The 17,534-nt window shown below is 47.8% G+C and overlaps 1 protein-coding gene across 3 annotated transcripts; it reads right to left on the bottom strand.

The window, feature by feature from the left end:
- Positions 1-1,491: 1,491 nt before the first annotated feature.
- Positions 1,492-17,299, bottom strand: KCTD21 (potassium channel tetramerization domain containing 21). 3 transcript variants are annotated; one of them, XM_042906190.1, is made up of 3 exons: positions 17,250-17,265; positions 16,576-16,667; positions 1,492-4,603 (listed from the first exon to the last, which is right to left on the bottom strand). In XM_042906190.1, exon 3 carries the CDS (start codon positions 4,571-4,573, stop codon positions 3,791-3,793), a length of 783 nt encoding a protein of 260 aa, XP_042762124.1. In that variant the 5' UTR covers positions 4,574-4,603; positions 16,576-16,667; positions 17,250-17,265; the 3' UTR covers positions 1,492-3,790. The 3 variants fall into 3 exon arrangements, with proteins under 3 accessions (XP_042762124.1, XP_042762123.1, XP_042762122.1); XM_042906189.1 differs by lacking the exon at positions 16,576-16,667 and having other exon boundaries at positions 17,250-17,299; XM_042906188.1 differs by lacking the exon at positions 16,576-16,667 and having other exon boundaries at positions 17,202-17,296.
- Positions 17,300-17,534: the final 235 nt, after the last annotated feature.

Genomic DNA, 17,534 nt, shown 5'->3' with positions numbered 1-17,534 from the left:
TTGATGGGCTGGTTATCAGGTTGTTTTGCTCTGCAAGAGGATCATGGGGCCTCATTTCCCTGCCAACCACCCCCATCAGCCCAAGGCCATCCCTGCCCCCCCTCCCCCCACGTACAGACTCAGGTGGTCAGTGAAGAGACCACAGGAAAGGGTTGGGCTGGCTGTGTAGATACATGAGCTGAGAAATCTAAGGCTGACCTTGACCAAGCCTCCAATCACAGTAGCATGTTTTAAGAATGATTTGTAAAAGAAAGCTGGACACTTGGGGTGAACAAAGGGGCAGTTACAAAAGTGCTATGTTTTAGGCCACACATCTGTTTACAAAGCAGAGTGACCGCAATCCTGGCCTGAGGCTGTGTTGGGCACATATGGGGGAGGGAGGGGAACCATGGCCACCTCTGTACAGGGAGCTCCAGCCTCGAGGCAGAACAGAGAGTCACAAGGCTTGGCCTTCATAAAAGGGTAAAGGGCTTTAGATGGTTTTGAGGGTGTGAGGTCATAGGAAGGTCACAGGAAGCAGTGCTTGAGATGGCCTTCAAGCATGCAGGGGCCCTATTTGGTGGCTGGCCTCAGGACGTGGTAACACCAAAATGCCTTAGGATTCCCCCCAGCTCCCTTTCTGACTGTCCCTCTTCTTGCTTGGGACCACACCAAGGATAGGAATGGAAAGCTGACAAGTTCACGCGTGCCTGGCATTGCCCTTCAGTTGAGACAAAGCTCTTGGCTGTGCAAAAGACTAAACTGCCTGGTTGAGATCATGGATCACCATCGGGCAGCGAAGGGCTCACAAGATGCACATCCTTGCCTCCCTGAGCACGCTCGCACTGACTCACTCGTCCTCTGGCATGGTGCTGCCTCTACCACTCCATGTGCTTTCTTAGTTTTGCTAAGCAATGGCTGCCCGCACCTGAGAGGCATGCACAGCGAATGTGCTGAATGCACCACCTGTCACTCCCCTTGTGCTGGAGTCACGTGTGAGGGCTCACCCTTTCCACCTGGCTCCCTGCTCTCTGCTCTTGCTGTTTCCTGCACCCATGGTACCCTGCTTAGCTGTCACAACCCAACTTACCCTTAGAGGCCTGGCTTGTTCGTCCCTTAAGCCGTTTATGAGACCGGAACTTGCTTTCAAGTTCCCACAGCACATTTTGTGGTCCTCTAAGCCTTTTCCAGATTGAACTTATTTGTGGCTGTTTCCATCCTCGGGGCCCACACACCAAATGCTCCAGGTGGGCTTGCTAAATTGTCCTCTCGAGGTGCTCCCTGCACGGCAGTCCACCAGTATGACTTCCTGAAAGAGCAAGTTATCTACTGAGTTCCTATGTGCCAGGCCTAGCTAGGAATTTTCACGGCCACCAGCTCACTTAAGTCACATTAACACCGGGAGGTGAGGTTGTTATCCCATGAGGAAACACATCAGTGGCCCTGTGACTGGTCCAAGGTTCCATAACAAGCGATGGAGCCAGAATTCAAATTCAGGTCAGCCTGACTCCAAGGCCAGGGTATTTTTCACCCCTTATAAATAAGCAGATGCAAAATAGTAACACTGATGATCATTTATACTGTATTCTCACGTACATTATTTCATTTGATCCTCACAACAGCCCTGTGAGGTAGGTAGGGTTATGTATTACTGTTATGCCCATTTCACAGATGAAGAAATGGAGGTGGCTCAGTGAGGTGGGCGACTTGCGCAGTCACACAGCACATTAGTGGCTTCATAAGTCCTTTACTTTCTCTAACGTCAAGCCGTTTGAATTAAGAAGCACCAAGAAGATGGAGAAAGATACTTTTTATGGAGAAGGAAAAGGGCAGTGGTGATAAACTGTTTGATTGTGGTCACAGCTTCTGCTGTGTCTGTTCTAACCTGGGTTCTCCTGAGTGACCTTCCCAAGTACTATTGGCCTGGTGACCTGGGACAGCTGTCAGAGACTCCTGGGTCCCACTGTAGGGGGAAAAGGCCTTTATTACCTAATGGATGCAGCCTTGCCCACAGCCCAGCATACAAGCTCCTTGTTCCCAGGGTGTAATTATAGGAAGTCCCTTCCTCAGCCCATCTCCTGTGGGTGCCTGTGTCACTAGGCTTCCCTGGTTTTGTCCAAGAGCCCCTACCCAATGGGGAAGATTCCCAAGGCCAAACTTAGGGATGAATCATAATGTGCAGTTTTGAGGTCTGCACTATTCATCACCCCTTGGAAAGTGGTGGCTTGGGGTGTCTTGCTCTGGACCTTATCCCAGGGAGGTCCACGGGTTGGTTATGACCAGAAACTGTACCACAGCAGAAGGCCACTTCTTTCCGAGCAATGTCACAGTGCCTGGACGCTTACTCTGAGAGCAGTGTTATGGTAACTCCAGGGCTCCTTGGTGCAATCCGCCCTGCCATATCCTGGCCTCCTTCCTCTGGCAACACTTTCTTGGGGCAACAAATCTTTATCCTCCAACAGGAGGTGGTCAAAAGCTATGCGGAGCCACAGACGGTGAGGAGGCGGATGAAATGGGTGTCACAAAACAAAGTGAAGTGATCACAAGATGGGGCTGACTTACAAGGGATGGGAAGGGGGTTAACCTTGGTTCTGGACAAATCCCAGGGGGAATCCTAATTTGAGTAATAATATTTTCAGAATAAGGGTCTGGCCTTTTAAGGTGACTATTGTGAAAGAGTAAACAAACATACCTCTGAGTGAGAAAGAAGGTCTAGATCCAAGACTAGAAAATGGGCATGGAAGAACAGATTTTGGTTCAATGTAAGGAAGGGCTTTCTAACAGCACTGGCCAACCACGGCAGGGGCTGCCTTGGGGTTGATGAGCTTCCCGTTGCTGGAAATATGCAAGGAGGGATGTGATCACTTGAAGGTGCTGGGGAGAGGTGCTTAGCCCCAAATGGGCTGGGGTGTGCTGGGGGCCAGGAAGGGCTAAACGACCACTAAATTATTTTCCAACCCTGAGAGTCCATAATATTATTTAAAATGACCTCTTTCAATGATACTTCAAATTCTTGGGGAAAGGATTACAGAAGTCATGTAACAGTCCACGTTATGAAATGCCTTCTGTTGCACTGGCTCCAGGTACTTTAAAATCTTCGCAGGGACAGCAGCTCACCTGTGAAGTGAAAAACCCCCACATGTCTACATTTGGCCCAGTTGAGGGATATCCCCATCTTCTGAACCCTGCCTGGATGCTCACTCCTCTAGGCCATGCCACAGCTCAAATCTCTCCCCACCACAGTGGGGGCCCAAAATGCAGCTCTGAAATCATACTGCATTTCCACGCCAGCCAAACATGGTTGTCCCTGGGCAAACAAGTCCAAGGTCCCGGCTGCATCCTAGGGACAGAGGAGCAGGTAGAGTGGGGATCTCTGGTTACTTTAGGTCCTGGGAAACTGAAGGAAGCCTCTTGTTTTCATCCCTTTCCCTCCACCAGGGGCTCCTTTCATAGATGGCTAAGTGAGGCACTGCCTAGTGGTACAGAGAGAGCTGGAGCCTGTGGAAAATTCGCCATTCCTTTGTAGCCAGAAAGCCCTCCTGCGGCCTCCTTTAGGACACACTGGCAGGCACTTCACTTATGACAAACTGCCCATCTATAGCTCAAAGTGGCAAGGAAAAAGGTAGCTCCATTGAGAGGACACACGGATTCCTATAGGTAGACTGCATTGTGGGGGGAATCAAGTCCTGCTATGCGGTTAATACAGATTAGTAAAGCGCCCTGCCTCACACCACTGGTGAGACACTCTCCAGGACCTTGGCTGACATGCAGCTTCTTGGAAGCCCCCTCCTTCAGTGTTCCTGGGGTCCTTTTACCTGTACCGTATTAATCGAATAATCTTATTGTTCATAAAATCCACAGCGTGTGGGTGAGAAGAATCGATGCAGAAGCCATCACTCAGAGCAATTTTCAGCACCTCCTCCACGAAGACCTGGAAGCTGTTGATTTGCTTGTTGGCTGGCACCACCCAGAGCCTCTTGAGGTTCTGCTTGGTGTACTCCTCCTCTGGCAGGCCCTCCACATTGGCCACCCAGTCCAGAGTCAGGTGGTTGGGATCCTGCAAGTGGCTCGTGATGGAGGAGAGATTACCGTTGGAGCAATAGAAGAGCTTGGAGCCAAGGAGCTTGAGGAAGAGGCAAGAGGTACTGAAGATGTTGGCATTGAAGACCTCCATACTGGAGGAAGAGAGGCTATAGATCTGAGGTGCCTCCCGCACGGTGAAGTGGACTGTCTGCACACGCTGGTTCAGGGTGATATTGAGCATGGCATTCTTCTCAGCCTTGGAGAGCTCCACCTCCTTCTCCTGCAGTGCCTCAATCAGGGGCTGCACCTGGTAGAAGTCGGCCTCCCTTCGGAGCAGGCCCATCTCCTGGAAGTCCTCAGGCAAGTCCAAGTGGGAGGTCCGCAGGAAGTTGAGGATGTAGCGGAACACTTTGCCATCACGGTCAATGAAGCAGTTGCCCTGGCTGTCCCTCTTGGTGGGCATCTTTCCACTGAACATGGCACCCAGCATGGAGTCGGGGAAGCTGGTCAAGGTTGCCAGTGAAGTCGTATAGAGCTTCCCCCCAACGTTCAGTGTGATGGGGTCAGACATGGCAGGAGGCTGGGGTGCTGGAAAGTAGTCCTAGAGAGGGAGAGAAGTGAGAAATTACCCAACCATATCTGGTGTCTTAGTCTGTTGAGGCTGGTATAAAAGAATACCATAGATCAGGTGGCTTAAGCATTTATCTCTCACAGTTCTAGAGGCTGGAAAGTCCAAGATCAAGGTGTAGGCAGATTTGGTGTCTGGCAAGGGCTGTCTTCTCACTGGGTCCTCATGTAACAGAAGGGGCAAGAGAGCTCTTTTTAGAGTCTCTTTTATAAAGGCACTAATCCTGTTCATGAGGGCTCTATTCTCATAGCCTAATCACCTCCTAAAGGTGCTATGTCCATCACACTGGAGATTAGGATTTCAATATAGGGACCTGGGGGACACAAGCATTCAGACCATAACATCAATGTATGTACAGTTCTCAACTCCTTATTGTAGATCAAGCCTATAGTCCTAGAGGTTGAAATGAATTAATACCTGATGAGATAATTGCCACATTATTTAAGCGTATTAGGTTCACTAGGGAGTTAAAAAAAGAAAAAAGAAAAAATGAAAAAACAAAGCCTGGGTCCTGCCCTCCAGAGATTATTGTAATTGGTCTTTAATACCCTAGCATTGGTATTTTTTAAAAGCACCCTTGGTGATTCTAAATGTTCAGTTAAGACACAGAACCACTGCTCTAAGGAAGGAAAGAAAATGTGCTTGGACTAAATGCTCTGTTACCTGCCCTTACACACATTTGTTTACATACTGGTGATACATCTTTTGACTTAGACAATATCACCATCCATCCCAATCGTGCAGATGAGGAACACGGTCAGGATTCATTCCCCATGCTCAGAGAGGTGAAGGGCCATGCCAAGTTTCAAACCCAGGTTCCTTTATGTGAGAGAGAAAAATACGTAAATGCTTACTAGTCAAACACTGGTACCTTCTAAGTACCTAGCCAATGCTCTGAGATTTAGGTCTCCCAGCCCAGCACTCCCTTCTGCTGTACCAATGATGCCTTCTTATTATTAGTCTATCTCAAGGATTTTACAATGAATAGCTATGATTAGTGCCATTTCCATCTCTGTCCCAGGCTTACAATGGGCCACTCAGCCCTCTGGACTCTGACACCCCTTCTTGGACTCTCATCCTCCTGTAACAATTAGCCTTGCAATGAAGATGTTCTTGACTCTTGGTGGCCTGCCCTTTCCCATCATGATGGCACCCCAGCTACCTCTGAAGAATTTGAGTTTCAGTGCAAACGTGGGACTCTACCCGCTTCTCTCCTTAACAAGCCCTTCTCCCCACTACCTTGCAGCCTCCAGTGTCTAAGGCTGGTGAGTCTCCTTCAACCTGAAGTCTTGGAGTCTAACTTCTCTTTAAGGTTCTAGAAAGGAAGGGATGTACCCTCAGCTTCCAACATACTTTCCCAAGATCCCACGTGCGGAACAGATTAAGCAACCCTTCCCTGATGCTGGGTGTGAGGGCCACAAAGAAGAATTGGACCCAGTGCCGCCCTCAAAAAGAAAAGGCTGGCAGGGAGACCAAGACAAGAGGCAGTGAGGGTGCAGTGACAAGGGAGATGGACCAAGAGCTAAGGGAGTAGGTCAGGAATGAATTCTGGCATGCTTACTATCCACATGGGAAAACAGAGGTCTGAGGGAGGACTTCCCCAAAGTCACCCAGCAAGGATGATGAGCAGGCCAGAGCACTTCTTACCCTCACCATGCCTGTCTTCTGAGGAGGCTGGCTGCACTAAGACCCCCTTAACTCCAGGGGATGGAGACTCCTGCCAGAAAATGGAGGCCGTCCATGCTGGTGGAGGGAGATGCTCAGCTGCCTCACCCAACTGTCTAGGGGGTCACCTCATGACTCCTTCCTCATCTAATGGGGCACTTTGATACTGTAGAAAGGCATTAACCATCTGGAGTGTCTGTAGAGAAACGAGCCATGGTGAAGTTACAAAATTGGCAGCAGAAGCCTGGAGCAGATGGGCTGTGGGACAGCGGGGAGGTCCAACTGAAGGGGTGGGGCTAGGGCTGAGGAAGGGATGGCTGCTGTGTGGGGACCTGCAGCTGCAGGAAGGTGCTCTGGCTTCAGGGCTGACACTGGTCAGTTCTGTCTACAGAGGGCCCAGGCAGGAGATGGACCCATGAGCCAGTGCCATCCCCTTCCTCTTTCCAGAATCTTCCTTTTCTTTCTAGGTAGTAATTTGCATATGTTAGTTTTCAGTCTCTCTCCTTGATTTCCTTAAAAAAAATTTTTTTTAATGTTTATTTTAGAGAAAGAGTGTGGGTGAGGGAGAGGCAGAAGGGGGGGGGGGGTGGACAGAGGATCTGAAGCCGGCTCTGTACTGACAGTGGAAAGCCTCATGTGGGGCTGGAACTCACAAACCGTGAGATCATGACCTGAGCCAAAGCAGACACTTAACCGACTGAGCAACCCAGGCGCCCCATCTCGTTGACTTAAGGCCCGGGCTCTATCCAGTAGCTCAGCAACATGGAAAGAGCAGCCTCAGGCATCAGAGAGGCCGGGCTGTCTTTGCTGTTGGTTCTGTGGGCTGCAGACCCCATATCTCCTCTGTACGTTAGTGTTGAAGAGCTCAGAGCACTGGGTGGTGGTGGGGGGGAGAGGGAGGGAGATAGTCAGGAGCCACAAGGCACACCTGGCATACCTGGGGGCTCTTGGGTGGGTACCCAAACTCCTATTTCTCTGCTTGCAAAAGCAGCAGAGCACCTGCCTTCCTGCCTCTTCCCCAGAGCCGTGCGACTCCCTGGCATCGTCACTGCCTGTCAGCTACACAGGCAGTCGGGGCAGAGACTGGTTAGAAGCCAGATTTCCTGCCCCCTCCCTCAGTCTAAGGTGCTCTCTGTGGTATTCTCTCCATGCCACAAGTCACAGAGCTCAGCCATCCAAGCCCCCATTTTCCACCATCACAGGTGTACAGGTCGTGGTGTAAATGGCACAAGGACACATGAGGACAGGACCTGGCACCTCGGGGCAGGAGGTGCTGAAAGCTTTGTGTGATGAAGGGTTTGTGGTCAGGTGGGGATGAACCGACGATCCTCACTGAGCTCCAGTCCCCTGTGTATCCTCAGCTGTGTCCTGGACTTCTCCACCTTGATGTTCCACGGGTATCAGAAGGCCTGACACAGAATTCCTCTTCTCCCAAACCCACAGTGAACGCTTCTCAGCCACTCAACTGCCTGAGCCTAAGATCCAGGAGGCAGCTCCGAGTCCTCATCCCTATAATTTTTCTCACTCCGACTCTTCAAACGCATCCCTAAAGCCCTCCCCGGGCTCTGGCTTCTCCTCTGCTCTCCTGACCTCCTCATTTGGCTCCCTGCCTTCTTCCTCTCCACCTTCCATTTCAGTCTTCTGGAGCACTACTGCCTGGCCAGACCACCTTGCTCTTCCAAGCTCACCTCCAGCCCCTCCCCCACTCTATCCTCCCGCATTCCAGATGGCACTGCACACATCCTCATGCTGTCACCTGCCTGGCTTTGCTCTCCCTATACCACCCTCTCCACCTTCTCTGCTGTCAACCTTGAAGGCCCCACCTATGAGCCACTGCGTCTCTGTAAGGCCATCCCCAGATCTCCACTAGGTTAACAGCTCTCCTCTTGGGGGTTCCTGGTCCTTTGCACAGCCTACCTGGCCGTGCCCACCATTCCATCATGTTATGAGCTGATTTGCACATGGCCCTCCTTCAAGGTGCAGATCACTGGACATCTACATGCAAAAAAAGAACCTTGACCCATATCTCGTACCATGTAGGAAAAATTAACTCCAAACAGACCATAGACCTATAGGTAAAATCTTTTGAAAACTAAAACTTCTGGGAGAAAACCTTTGTGACTTTGGGTTAGGCAAAGATTTGTTGCATGGGACCCAAAAGGCACAAACCATAAAAAAATCGACACACTGGACTTCACCAAACGAGAAACTCCTCTTCAAAAGGCAGTGTTGAGAAAATGAAAATAAGACACACTGGCAGAAAGTATTTGCAAAACATAGATCTGATAAAAGGTTGTTAACAAGAATGTAGAAAGAGCTCTCAAAACAGAAAACAGATAACCCAATGAAAAAATGGGCAGATGATCTGAACACACACTTCACCAAAGTCATATTGATGACAAATAACCACTTGAAAAAAAAGCTCAACAGCAATAGTCATGAAGGACATGAAACTTAAAACCACAATTAGGTAACACTGTATACCTATTAAAATGGCTCCAATAAAAAAATCTGACCATACCAGGGCGCCTGGGTGGCTCAGTCGGTTAAGCACCCGACTCTTGATTTCAGTTCAGGGCATGATCTCATGGTTCATGAGTTTGAGCCTCACGTTGGGCTCTGTGCTGACAGCGCACAGCCTGCTTGGGATTCTCTCCCTCCCTCCCTCCCTCCATCCCTCTCTACCCCTCCCCCATGCTCTCTCTCTCAAAATAAATACATAAACTTAAAAAAAAAATCTGATCATACCGAACGCTGCTGACTATACAGAGCAATGAGTCTCCTGCATTGCCGGTGAGAATGCAAAATGGTACAACCACGGTGGAAGTTTGGCATTCAGTTTCCGCATGACCCATCAATCCCACTCCTCATTATGTACCCAGAGAAATGAGGACATATGTCCATGCAAACACCTGTACCTGAATAGTTACAGCAGCTTTATTCATAATTGCTCAAACCTGGAAACAACTAAAATGTAAATGGTAAACACAGTCACACAACCATACAATGGAATATGACTCAGGAATACAAAGGGACTAGCTACTGACATATACCACAAGAGAAGAATGTCAAAAGCATTATGTTAAGTAAAAGAAGCCAGCCTCAAAAGGTTACATAGGTAGGGCGCCTGGGTGGCTTAGTTGGTTAAGTGTCTGACTTTGGCTCAGGTCATTCTCTCTCATGTTTGTGAATTTGAGCCCCGTGTCAGGCTCCGTGCTGACAGCTTAGAGCCTGGAGCCTGCTTTGCATTGTGTCTCCCTCTCTGCCTTTCACCTGCTTGTGCTCTGTCTCTCTCTCTCTCGAAAGTAAATAAACATAAAAAAAAAAAAGGTTACAGAGGTATGTGATCTTATTTATGTAATGTTCTAAAAAAGGTAAAACTATAGAGACAGAAATCAGACCAGTAATTGCTAGGGCCTGGACTGGGGAAAAAATTGGCTACAAACAGGCAAGAGGGAATACCTTGAAGTCATGGGAATACACTATGTCTTGATGTGGTGGTAGTTATAAAAGTTATGAAAATTCATGTAACAGCATACCTCAAGAGGGTGAGTTTTCACTGTATGTAAATTATGACTTCATAAACTGGAAAAAGGATCAAGATTGGGATTGTCTCATGAAATCAACACAATGGGTTGTGACCAGCTACATATATTGTTGGGAAACTTTTTTTTCAGTTGTGTGTGTTTGTGCGTGAACTGGATGGTGATCTAAAGTATGTCTTCATACTGTGAGCTGTGACAAAAATTGTTGTTGAAAACCACTGCCTAGGTTGCGATCTCCTTGAAGCACAGACACATCTCATGTCCCCGCACAGGCACTGCCTAGCACACAGCGGATGCTAGTGTCATGGGGATGGGGGAGGGGGGTGGGCAGCGGGGTGGGATGGATGAACATTTACTGGGCGTTTTACTACATCCAAGACCTTTACACTTACCAGCCTTTTAAATTCTTGGAGCAATCCTACAAAGTAGGCATCATTCTCCGTTTGGCAGATGACAGAAAAGTGGACTCAGAGAGAATGGACACACAGCCAACTAGCAGAGAGCCCGTTCTCAGCCCACTCAGGCTGCAGAGTTGTAACAGCAACAAAGGGCTGTGATAGCTTCAGACAAGTTTGACAATCTCTGAAGCAGCCTTTAAAAGCACTGCTCTGCAGCCTGCTTGGCAAGACGGTTACCACTTACCTAGCGCACACCTCCTGCTCTATGTGAGGAGCTTCATGTAACACTTGGTAGCATTTTATTTGCAATAAAAACATATAGAAAAGTACAGAAAATGATACTATTGTGCTAAATGCTGTACATGCATTCCTTCATTTGATGTCTTCATAAGCACCCTGTGAAAGAGACTATTATTGTCTCCATTTTACAGATGAGGAAACTGAGGCTCAGAAAGTGTAGGAGTCAGTGGAGGAGCTGGGATCTGAATCCAGTTCTGTGTGGGTCCAACACTTGTGATCATTCCTCTTTCCCACCACGGGGTCTTAATGTGAGTGAGAGATGCACATACCCTATTCTCCATCCCGACCAGATGGAAATGTCCTTGGGTGGTGGGTCTGCGGCCGGCCTGGGGCTCTGCCCACTCCCATCGATGGAAGTGGGGACAGGACCCGAGGACAGCCCACAGTGCCTCCATGGCTGACACAGGGCAAATCCACTGAAAAGCCCAAGCCCTTCTTTTTTTTTTAAATTTTTTTTTTTCAACATTTTTTATTTATTTTTGGGACAGAGAGAGACAGAGCATGAACGGGGGAGGGGCAGAGAGAGAGGGAGACACAGAATCGGAAACAGGCTCCAGGCTCCGAGCCATCAGCCCAGAGCCTGACGCGGGGCTCGAACTCACGGACCGCGAGATCGTGACCTGGCTGAAGTCGGACGCTTAACCGACTGCGCCACCCAGGCGCCCCATCAAGCCCTTCTATTTCAACAGCAGCCGATGATGTCTAATGACAAAGCCACGAAACACAAAATGCCAGGTTTTTCAGAGCCAGATTAGAAAGGATGAATGAGAACTCACACAGGACCAGGAAGTAGATAAAAGAAATCACCACTGAACGAATTATTTTTCTTCAGCAGGAGGCTTTCCAAGCCTGCCTCTCGACTAAAAAACCAAGCAAGAGATTAGCCCTCTTTCCCTGTTTGAGAAAAGGGCTGGTGTCAAACCATCAAACCAGGAAATTATGCCATACTGATCCCCAGACCGCCTGAGTTGGGGAGGCCAGGGGGCCTTGGAAGTTGCTGCTGGAATTCTCTCCTTTCTGGAATGGGTCTGTGGCCCAAATGAGAGGGGGTCTTGAGGCCCAGCCTGGTACCATGCAAAGGGAAATTCCAGTCTGGGGCCTGGAAATTACCTGGCTGCAACCTCTACCTTTCTGTGACACAGAAAATAGAATTCTTTGACAGCAGATGTCCTGTGAGGAAGGGCAGCCAAGACATTGCTCTAGAGTCCTACTTTAAAACGTGGTCCAGGCACCCACGTGTCCCTGCAGTCCTCATGCAGGACACAGCTAATGCTGAGTACCTGCTGTGTACCATACCTGCTAGCTCTGTTATACATATGAGCTCATTTAAGCCCCGTAACACCCTTTCAAGAAAAGTATTATTTGCACTTTGCAAATGAGAACCTCAGGCTTTAAGAGGTAGGGAACTTGCACCAAACAGTGTCGGAGCCAGGATTCAAGTCTAGGCCTGTCTAACTGCAAAGTGTGGATTGTGAACAAAGGCCCTTGGAGAGATCTGTCACTTGTTCCCCTCCTACCTCTTACCAGGTGCTCTTACACCTGCCATCTGAATTTGATTCTGACCTACATAAAGACCAGGGTGTAGAGAATCAACACTTCCTGAGAACCAAGGACATGCCCTGAGCTATGCAAGGCACTTTCCAACAGACTATTTCATTAAAACACCACACAGATGCTGTGAGGTAGGTACGAGTGTTATCCCGGTGTTTAGGATTATAAAACTGATGCACAGAGTAGTGATGACAGCTGCTGAAGATCACACAGCTAGAGGCAGCAGAGCTAGAATTCCAAATGAGGTCTCTCTCCAAAGCCTGTGTCCCTTCCAGTAATATAAACCATAATACTTTATTAGGCAGCATAAAGAGGATTTGAATAGAGACTTGTAATGCTTCTGAAAGAGATGAAATATCTTCAAGTTGTTCTAAAATTAACTACAGTTGTTATGCTGTCCTAATCCAAATCCCAATAGTATTTCTTCAAAGGATTAAAAAAAAAGATTAAAATCTTACTTTGGAAAAATTGATAAGTGATAACTTGAAGGAATATTTGAAAAAGAGTAATTACCTTAAATGCTAGTTAAGATAACTAGTAACTACTAGTAATGTATTAAATAGGATTATAAAGCAATGACATTCCAAACTGTGGTATTGAAACAATAAAAAGGAGAAGGAAATTTATAATATGTACTGAAAAGACTTATTAGCAATTAAAAAATAAATATATATTGATCTTTACCACAACTCTGCGACCCTGGCAGAACAAATCACATAATCTTGATTTCACCCACGCAGAGAGAATGAGTCCCTGACCCAGGGCTTCATGTGCATTCTTGATTTCTGAGTCATGGCCTGTAGAAGGTTCTGGGCTTGGACATGGCTCAGAGAACAGTCCTTTGGAGGCAGCCTGGGGTCTTCTCTAATCTGGGTCTTGAGCAAGAGACTGAACTGAGCCACAGAGGTTTTGGCCAACAGTCCATACACTCAGAGTCTTTAGGCATGGGCTTTCTGTGCAATTTCCTATATTACTGCCCATTGAGCTTCCATAATGAAACTACTTGCCATGCAATCTATTCCTTCTACACAGTGACGCCCAGTTGTAACAACACTAAATCTACTGATAATTACTTCTCTACCTGTCCACCTGTCCACCTGTCCATGCGTCCATCCATCCATCCATCCATCTATCCATCCATCCATCATTTCTTAGCTCTGCTCACTCAAAGAGCCTACCAGTAGCACCCCAGTAGCAATGAGCACACCTGACTCCAGATCTTGGTTTCTAAATGTCATCTCCTACAAAAAGAAACCAGGGTTTCCCGGAGAAATTGATGGTTCCGGGACTTTGATAGAAGAAGTGCAAGGTGAGCCTGGAACATCTCTTGCCAGACAGCAAAGAAGCAATGAAAGATTAATGAGATCTTGTGAAAACAACACAGAAGATCTTAAAAGTTCTCATCAAAGGAAAAAAAGGATTTTTGTAACTATGTGTTGTGGTGAATGGTAACTAAACTTATTGGGATAATCATTTCGCAATATATACATATATCAAATCATTATGTTGTATACCTAAAACTAATACAATGTTAAACGTCAATCATATCGCAATTAAAACAAAACACGGGAGCTGGCCTGAAGGGACTCTCTTAGGCCAAATTTGGAATAATTTGAATACCAAAAAGATTAATGATGATAATGGGTTATAACACATTGAATTTAAAAAAAATCATGACTCTTTGTTACTCCAAGAAGAAAAAAGACAGGGAGAGGAGAGAAAGACACACACAAACAGTGGAAAAAATTATTCTATAACAAAGAATACCAGCTAATAAATAAAGAATGGCACACTTAGAAAATTATCACTCTGCAACTTTCAATGTTGCAACTCGGGCAAGGATCATCAATGGATGTAGTGAAAGGTTACTGGGAACACACAATTTCGACATTCTCAAGGAATCACTCCAAAGACTAATGACAAAGGGAAAAATTACACCAATGGAGAGATCAGGCAGTCATGACCTTAACCAACAATCAAATTTAGCATTCATGGATAGTAGGACCCTGATATTATACACTTCCTGATGGGATGCAATAAGAACACGATGTTGCCAGAAAGGAAAAACAAAAAACAAAAAACAAAAAACCAACAACCCTGAATAACCATTGATAAAATAACCAAATTTATACAGGTAGAAGAGGCTCTATATAGAGTAAATGAGTTGCTTAAAGAGATATAACTAAATATAATGCATGAATCTTGACTACTTCTGACAAAAAAGGAAAACAAAACAAAAACCCAACTACGTAAGATTGGCAGTTGGAGAAATGTGAGCATATTGTTTATTAAGTGATATTTACTTCTTTCAAATTTTCTTAGGTACAATAATAGTATTATGGTTATGTAGGAGAATTCTGTAACTAGGAGTTACATGCTGAAGAATTTAGGGGTCAAGTGTCAAGATATCTGTAATTTGTAAATAGTTTAGCAAAAAGGTATGTGCAAAAGGAAAATCAGCAAAGGGTGAATTGGTGCATATAGGTGAAAGGCTACTCTTTAACTTATCTGTAGCCTTGAAAATTCTAAAAATATTTTTATTTTGAAAGAGGGAAGAAAAGAATGCTTCCCTCATGGGACTATAGATGTAAAATTCCAGTCAGAGTGCCCGACCCCCAAACCAGCCAGGTTCAATAAACACATCTGTTATTACTACTACCAAGAAGCATTATAATCTGGTAATTTTCCTCTCCATGTGTTGCCGTGCTTTGGAGGATGAGGGAACCAACCAGGGCTAAGCTAAAATAGCCCACAGTTGGTGAAGGAGACAGAATTTAAACCCGAGTGGTCTCTCTCCATAGACCCACCACTCACAGAAACCACGGAGCCAGGCCTGCCTGTTTCTGTGTTGGGATCCAGGCTGGGAGAAGATGGCTGTTCAGGCCTTGTTCCCCCTGCCTCCTCCAGAACCTAGAGTCTCTGCTACTACAGCAGGAAAGAAACTCCTGTCATGTTCACAAAGCGGGGCCCATTCTGGGCCTTAGAAATGTTGTGGGTGGGCAAAAAACCGGAGGGGCTTTGGCATCACCCAGGCCTGTGTTTGAATTAGGCTCTGACACTTTAGCTGTGTGGGCCTGGGCCGATTCTGGGTAGATGGTGACTGTAACAACAGCAGCAAGAATAATGGCTGAGCAGTTATTACTGTGCTAGGCACCTTCTGCATGTTGATTTCATAGATGAATGGATACTATCATTATCCATGTCAGGCCCTCTCTGATCTCTGCAATTTGCTGTCATCCCTTTTGCCTGCACTCTATAAAAGAAAATCCCTTTCATCTGTCAGTCCCCTCAGCTGGAATTCCTTTCTTTCCTCTCTACATCTTCAGAACATTTTATTTCCACCTCTTACCAAAAGCCTACTTTGTTTAGGTAGTGCCTGACCACTCTGTTGAGGCTGACATCTTCCCTCTTCGTACCTGCCAGAAGCAGGCAGAGTAGGGGAAGGGGAAATTTCTTCCCCTTAGTGAGATCTGTTTTCTTCACCCCAGACTGACATCTACCAATAAGGAGGTTCATCACCACCTCCTGAATCTTAAAAACTTTTTATTTTGAAACACATTCTTGAAGTTTCAGTTTGGAATCTAAGCCAAGCCCAGGTGACCACCTGGAAGTAAATGGAGGAATTCCCACTGTGTAGAAGATAGATTGAACATGGCTGGGTAACTTTCAAGGGTGACAATACTCAGAGTGAGTAATGTGTCTCCCAGTAAGCTGGATGAGACTTCCCCCCCCCGCTTACTCAGTCCACCAAGATAAAGACTGGCTCACAGCCCTGGGGACCATATGGGAGCACCGCCCTTCACCTCCCAGTTCCTGGCGTCCCCACACCCAACAGATGTACTTTCAGCTCTGTTTTGCCCAGTTCGTATCTCTAAGAAGCCCACAGGCTGCTCAATACCCCCACAGCCCACACTGTAGGGGGAAAAGGTGCTTTCTAAACTCAGGTGACACACAGGGGCCCTGCAGTGAGCTGCCCAGTTAGGGTACAGCACAGGGAAAAGTGAGCTGGAAGGAAGCCACCTGACCTGACAACCCAGCTAGCTTCTCCATTTGCACAGCAAAGTACCTGGTGCAGACTCCCAACAACCACCACCATCCCCCATCTTCTTCCAGAATTTTCCTTCATCCTCTCAGCTTACTCTCAGGCTTCCTCTTGTGGTTTTCCTCAGACACAAGCACTCCATTTCAACCACTCTCTTTCTGTGGTCTTCCTGCTAAACAGAGGGCTTTGAAATCCATCTCATTTCATCTTCACAATATCCATAGGAGGGGTGCCTTAGAGGTTGGCATTCAGAAAGGTTGAAGCTGGTCCTGTCACACAACCTGCATACAGCAGGACATCTAAACTCTTGTTTCTTCCCTGCCATCCACTCCAGATTAAACCTCTGTCTCCCTGAAGTGCAGGAAATAAAGCAGGGTCTTTGGAGTAAGGAGTCCTATGGTTTGGGGCAAGTTACTTCACTTCTCTAAGCCTCTTGTTCCTCACCTGTAAATAGATACGGTGCCGCCTCTACAGGGTAAGAGCGTTGAATGAGATCATGTGTGACGCACTGAGTTCAAGGGATGGGCTCTTTATTTCTATCACAAGGAAAGGAAGATGTTTGTTCTGTGCATTCATGGGTATTTGCTCACTCGGGCACCCCTGTACCCAAACTGTATCAACGCGCGGCCGACCCTGGGCTTTCCGGGGCTGGGAAGGATCCTTTCCATCTCTGTGTCTCCGCCCCTCTTTCCCCATTGCTTTTTGGACCATCCCAACCAGTCTAACCTAGGCTTGCCTTATCGGCTTTCTCAGCACTGACGCCCCAGCCCTGGCCACCCGCTCCTCCGACCTCACTCTACTTCTCCTCCTCACCTAGAGACTCCGCCCTTCTTTGCCCCACCCACCAGACTCCGCCCACAGTCTCGACCCTCTTAATCCGGGCTTTTCCAACCTTCCCCATCCCGCCAGACTCTTTCCACCAGCTCCGCCCCTTCTTCCCAACACGCGCCCCCTCCCCCGCAGTCTCTGGCGTTGCCATCCCCATTGCACAGATGAGAATGGCGAGGCTAAGATAGGCAAGATGACCTCTCATAGTAGGACAGGTGCCAGCTGGGCCCGCGTCCCCTCACCGGCTGTCTCTGCGCCCCGAGTCTCCGCTTGCGCCGCGCCGCACCCACCTCCTGCCCTCGCTCTGCAGCCTCCCCTCCGCGGGCGGCCAGCGCAGCTTTGCGAGGGGGGAGGAGGGCCAGAGCCCAGCCCAGGGGCGTGGCGGCCCGGGACCCGCGCGCTGCGCTCCGGGATTTGTAGTTCTCCCTGGTCTCTTTGCGGCTCGGCACGCCTAGCGCAAACTCCATCTCCCAGGAGGCATTGCAGTGAGCCGTCCAGCTCCCCGCCCCGCCCCCGCTAGAGCTGAGACCGGCTGGCCTTAAAGGGGACGCGGCCTGAGTGGCGGTTCCCAGGGT

Source organism: Panthera leo, chromosome D1 (genome assembly GCF_018350215.1).
Source record: "Panthera leo isolate Ple1 chromosome D1, P.leo_Ple1_pat1.1, whole genome shotgun sequence".
Classification (NCBI taxonomy): Eukaryota; Metazoa; Chordata; class Mammalia; order Carnivora; family Felidae; genus Panthera; species Panthera leo.
The sequence above is the reverse complement of the archived record's forward strand: the minus strand, read 5'-3'. Positions and strand labels throughout refer to the sequence as shown.

Bases quoted from the DNA above. Each gene is read 5' to 3' on its own strand.
- KCTD21 (XM_042906189.1), bottom strand. From the start codon at position 4,573: ATGTCTGACCCCATCACACTGAACGTTGGGGGGAAGCTCTATACGACT.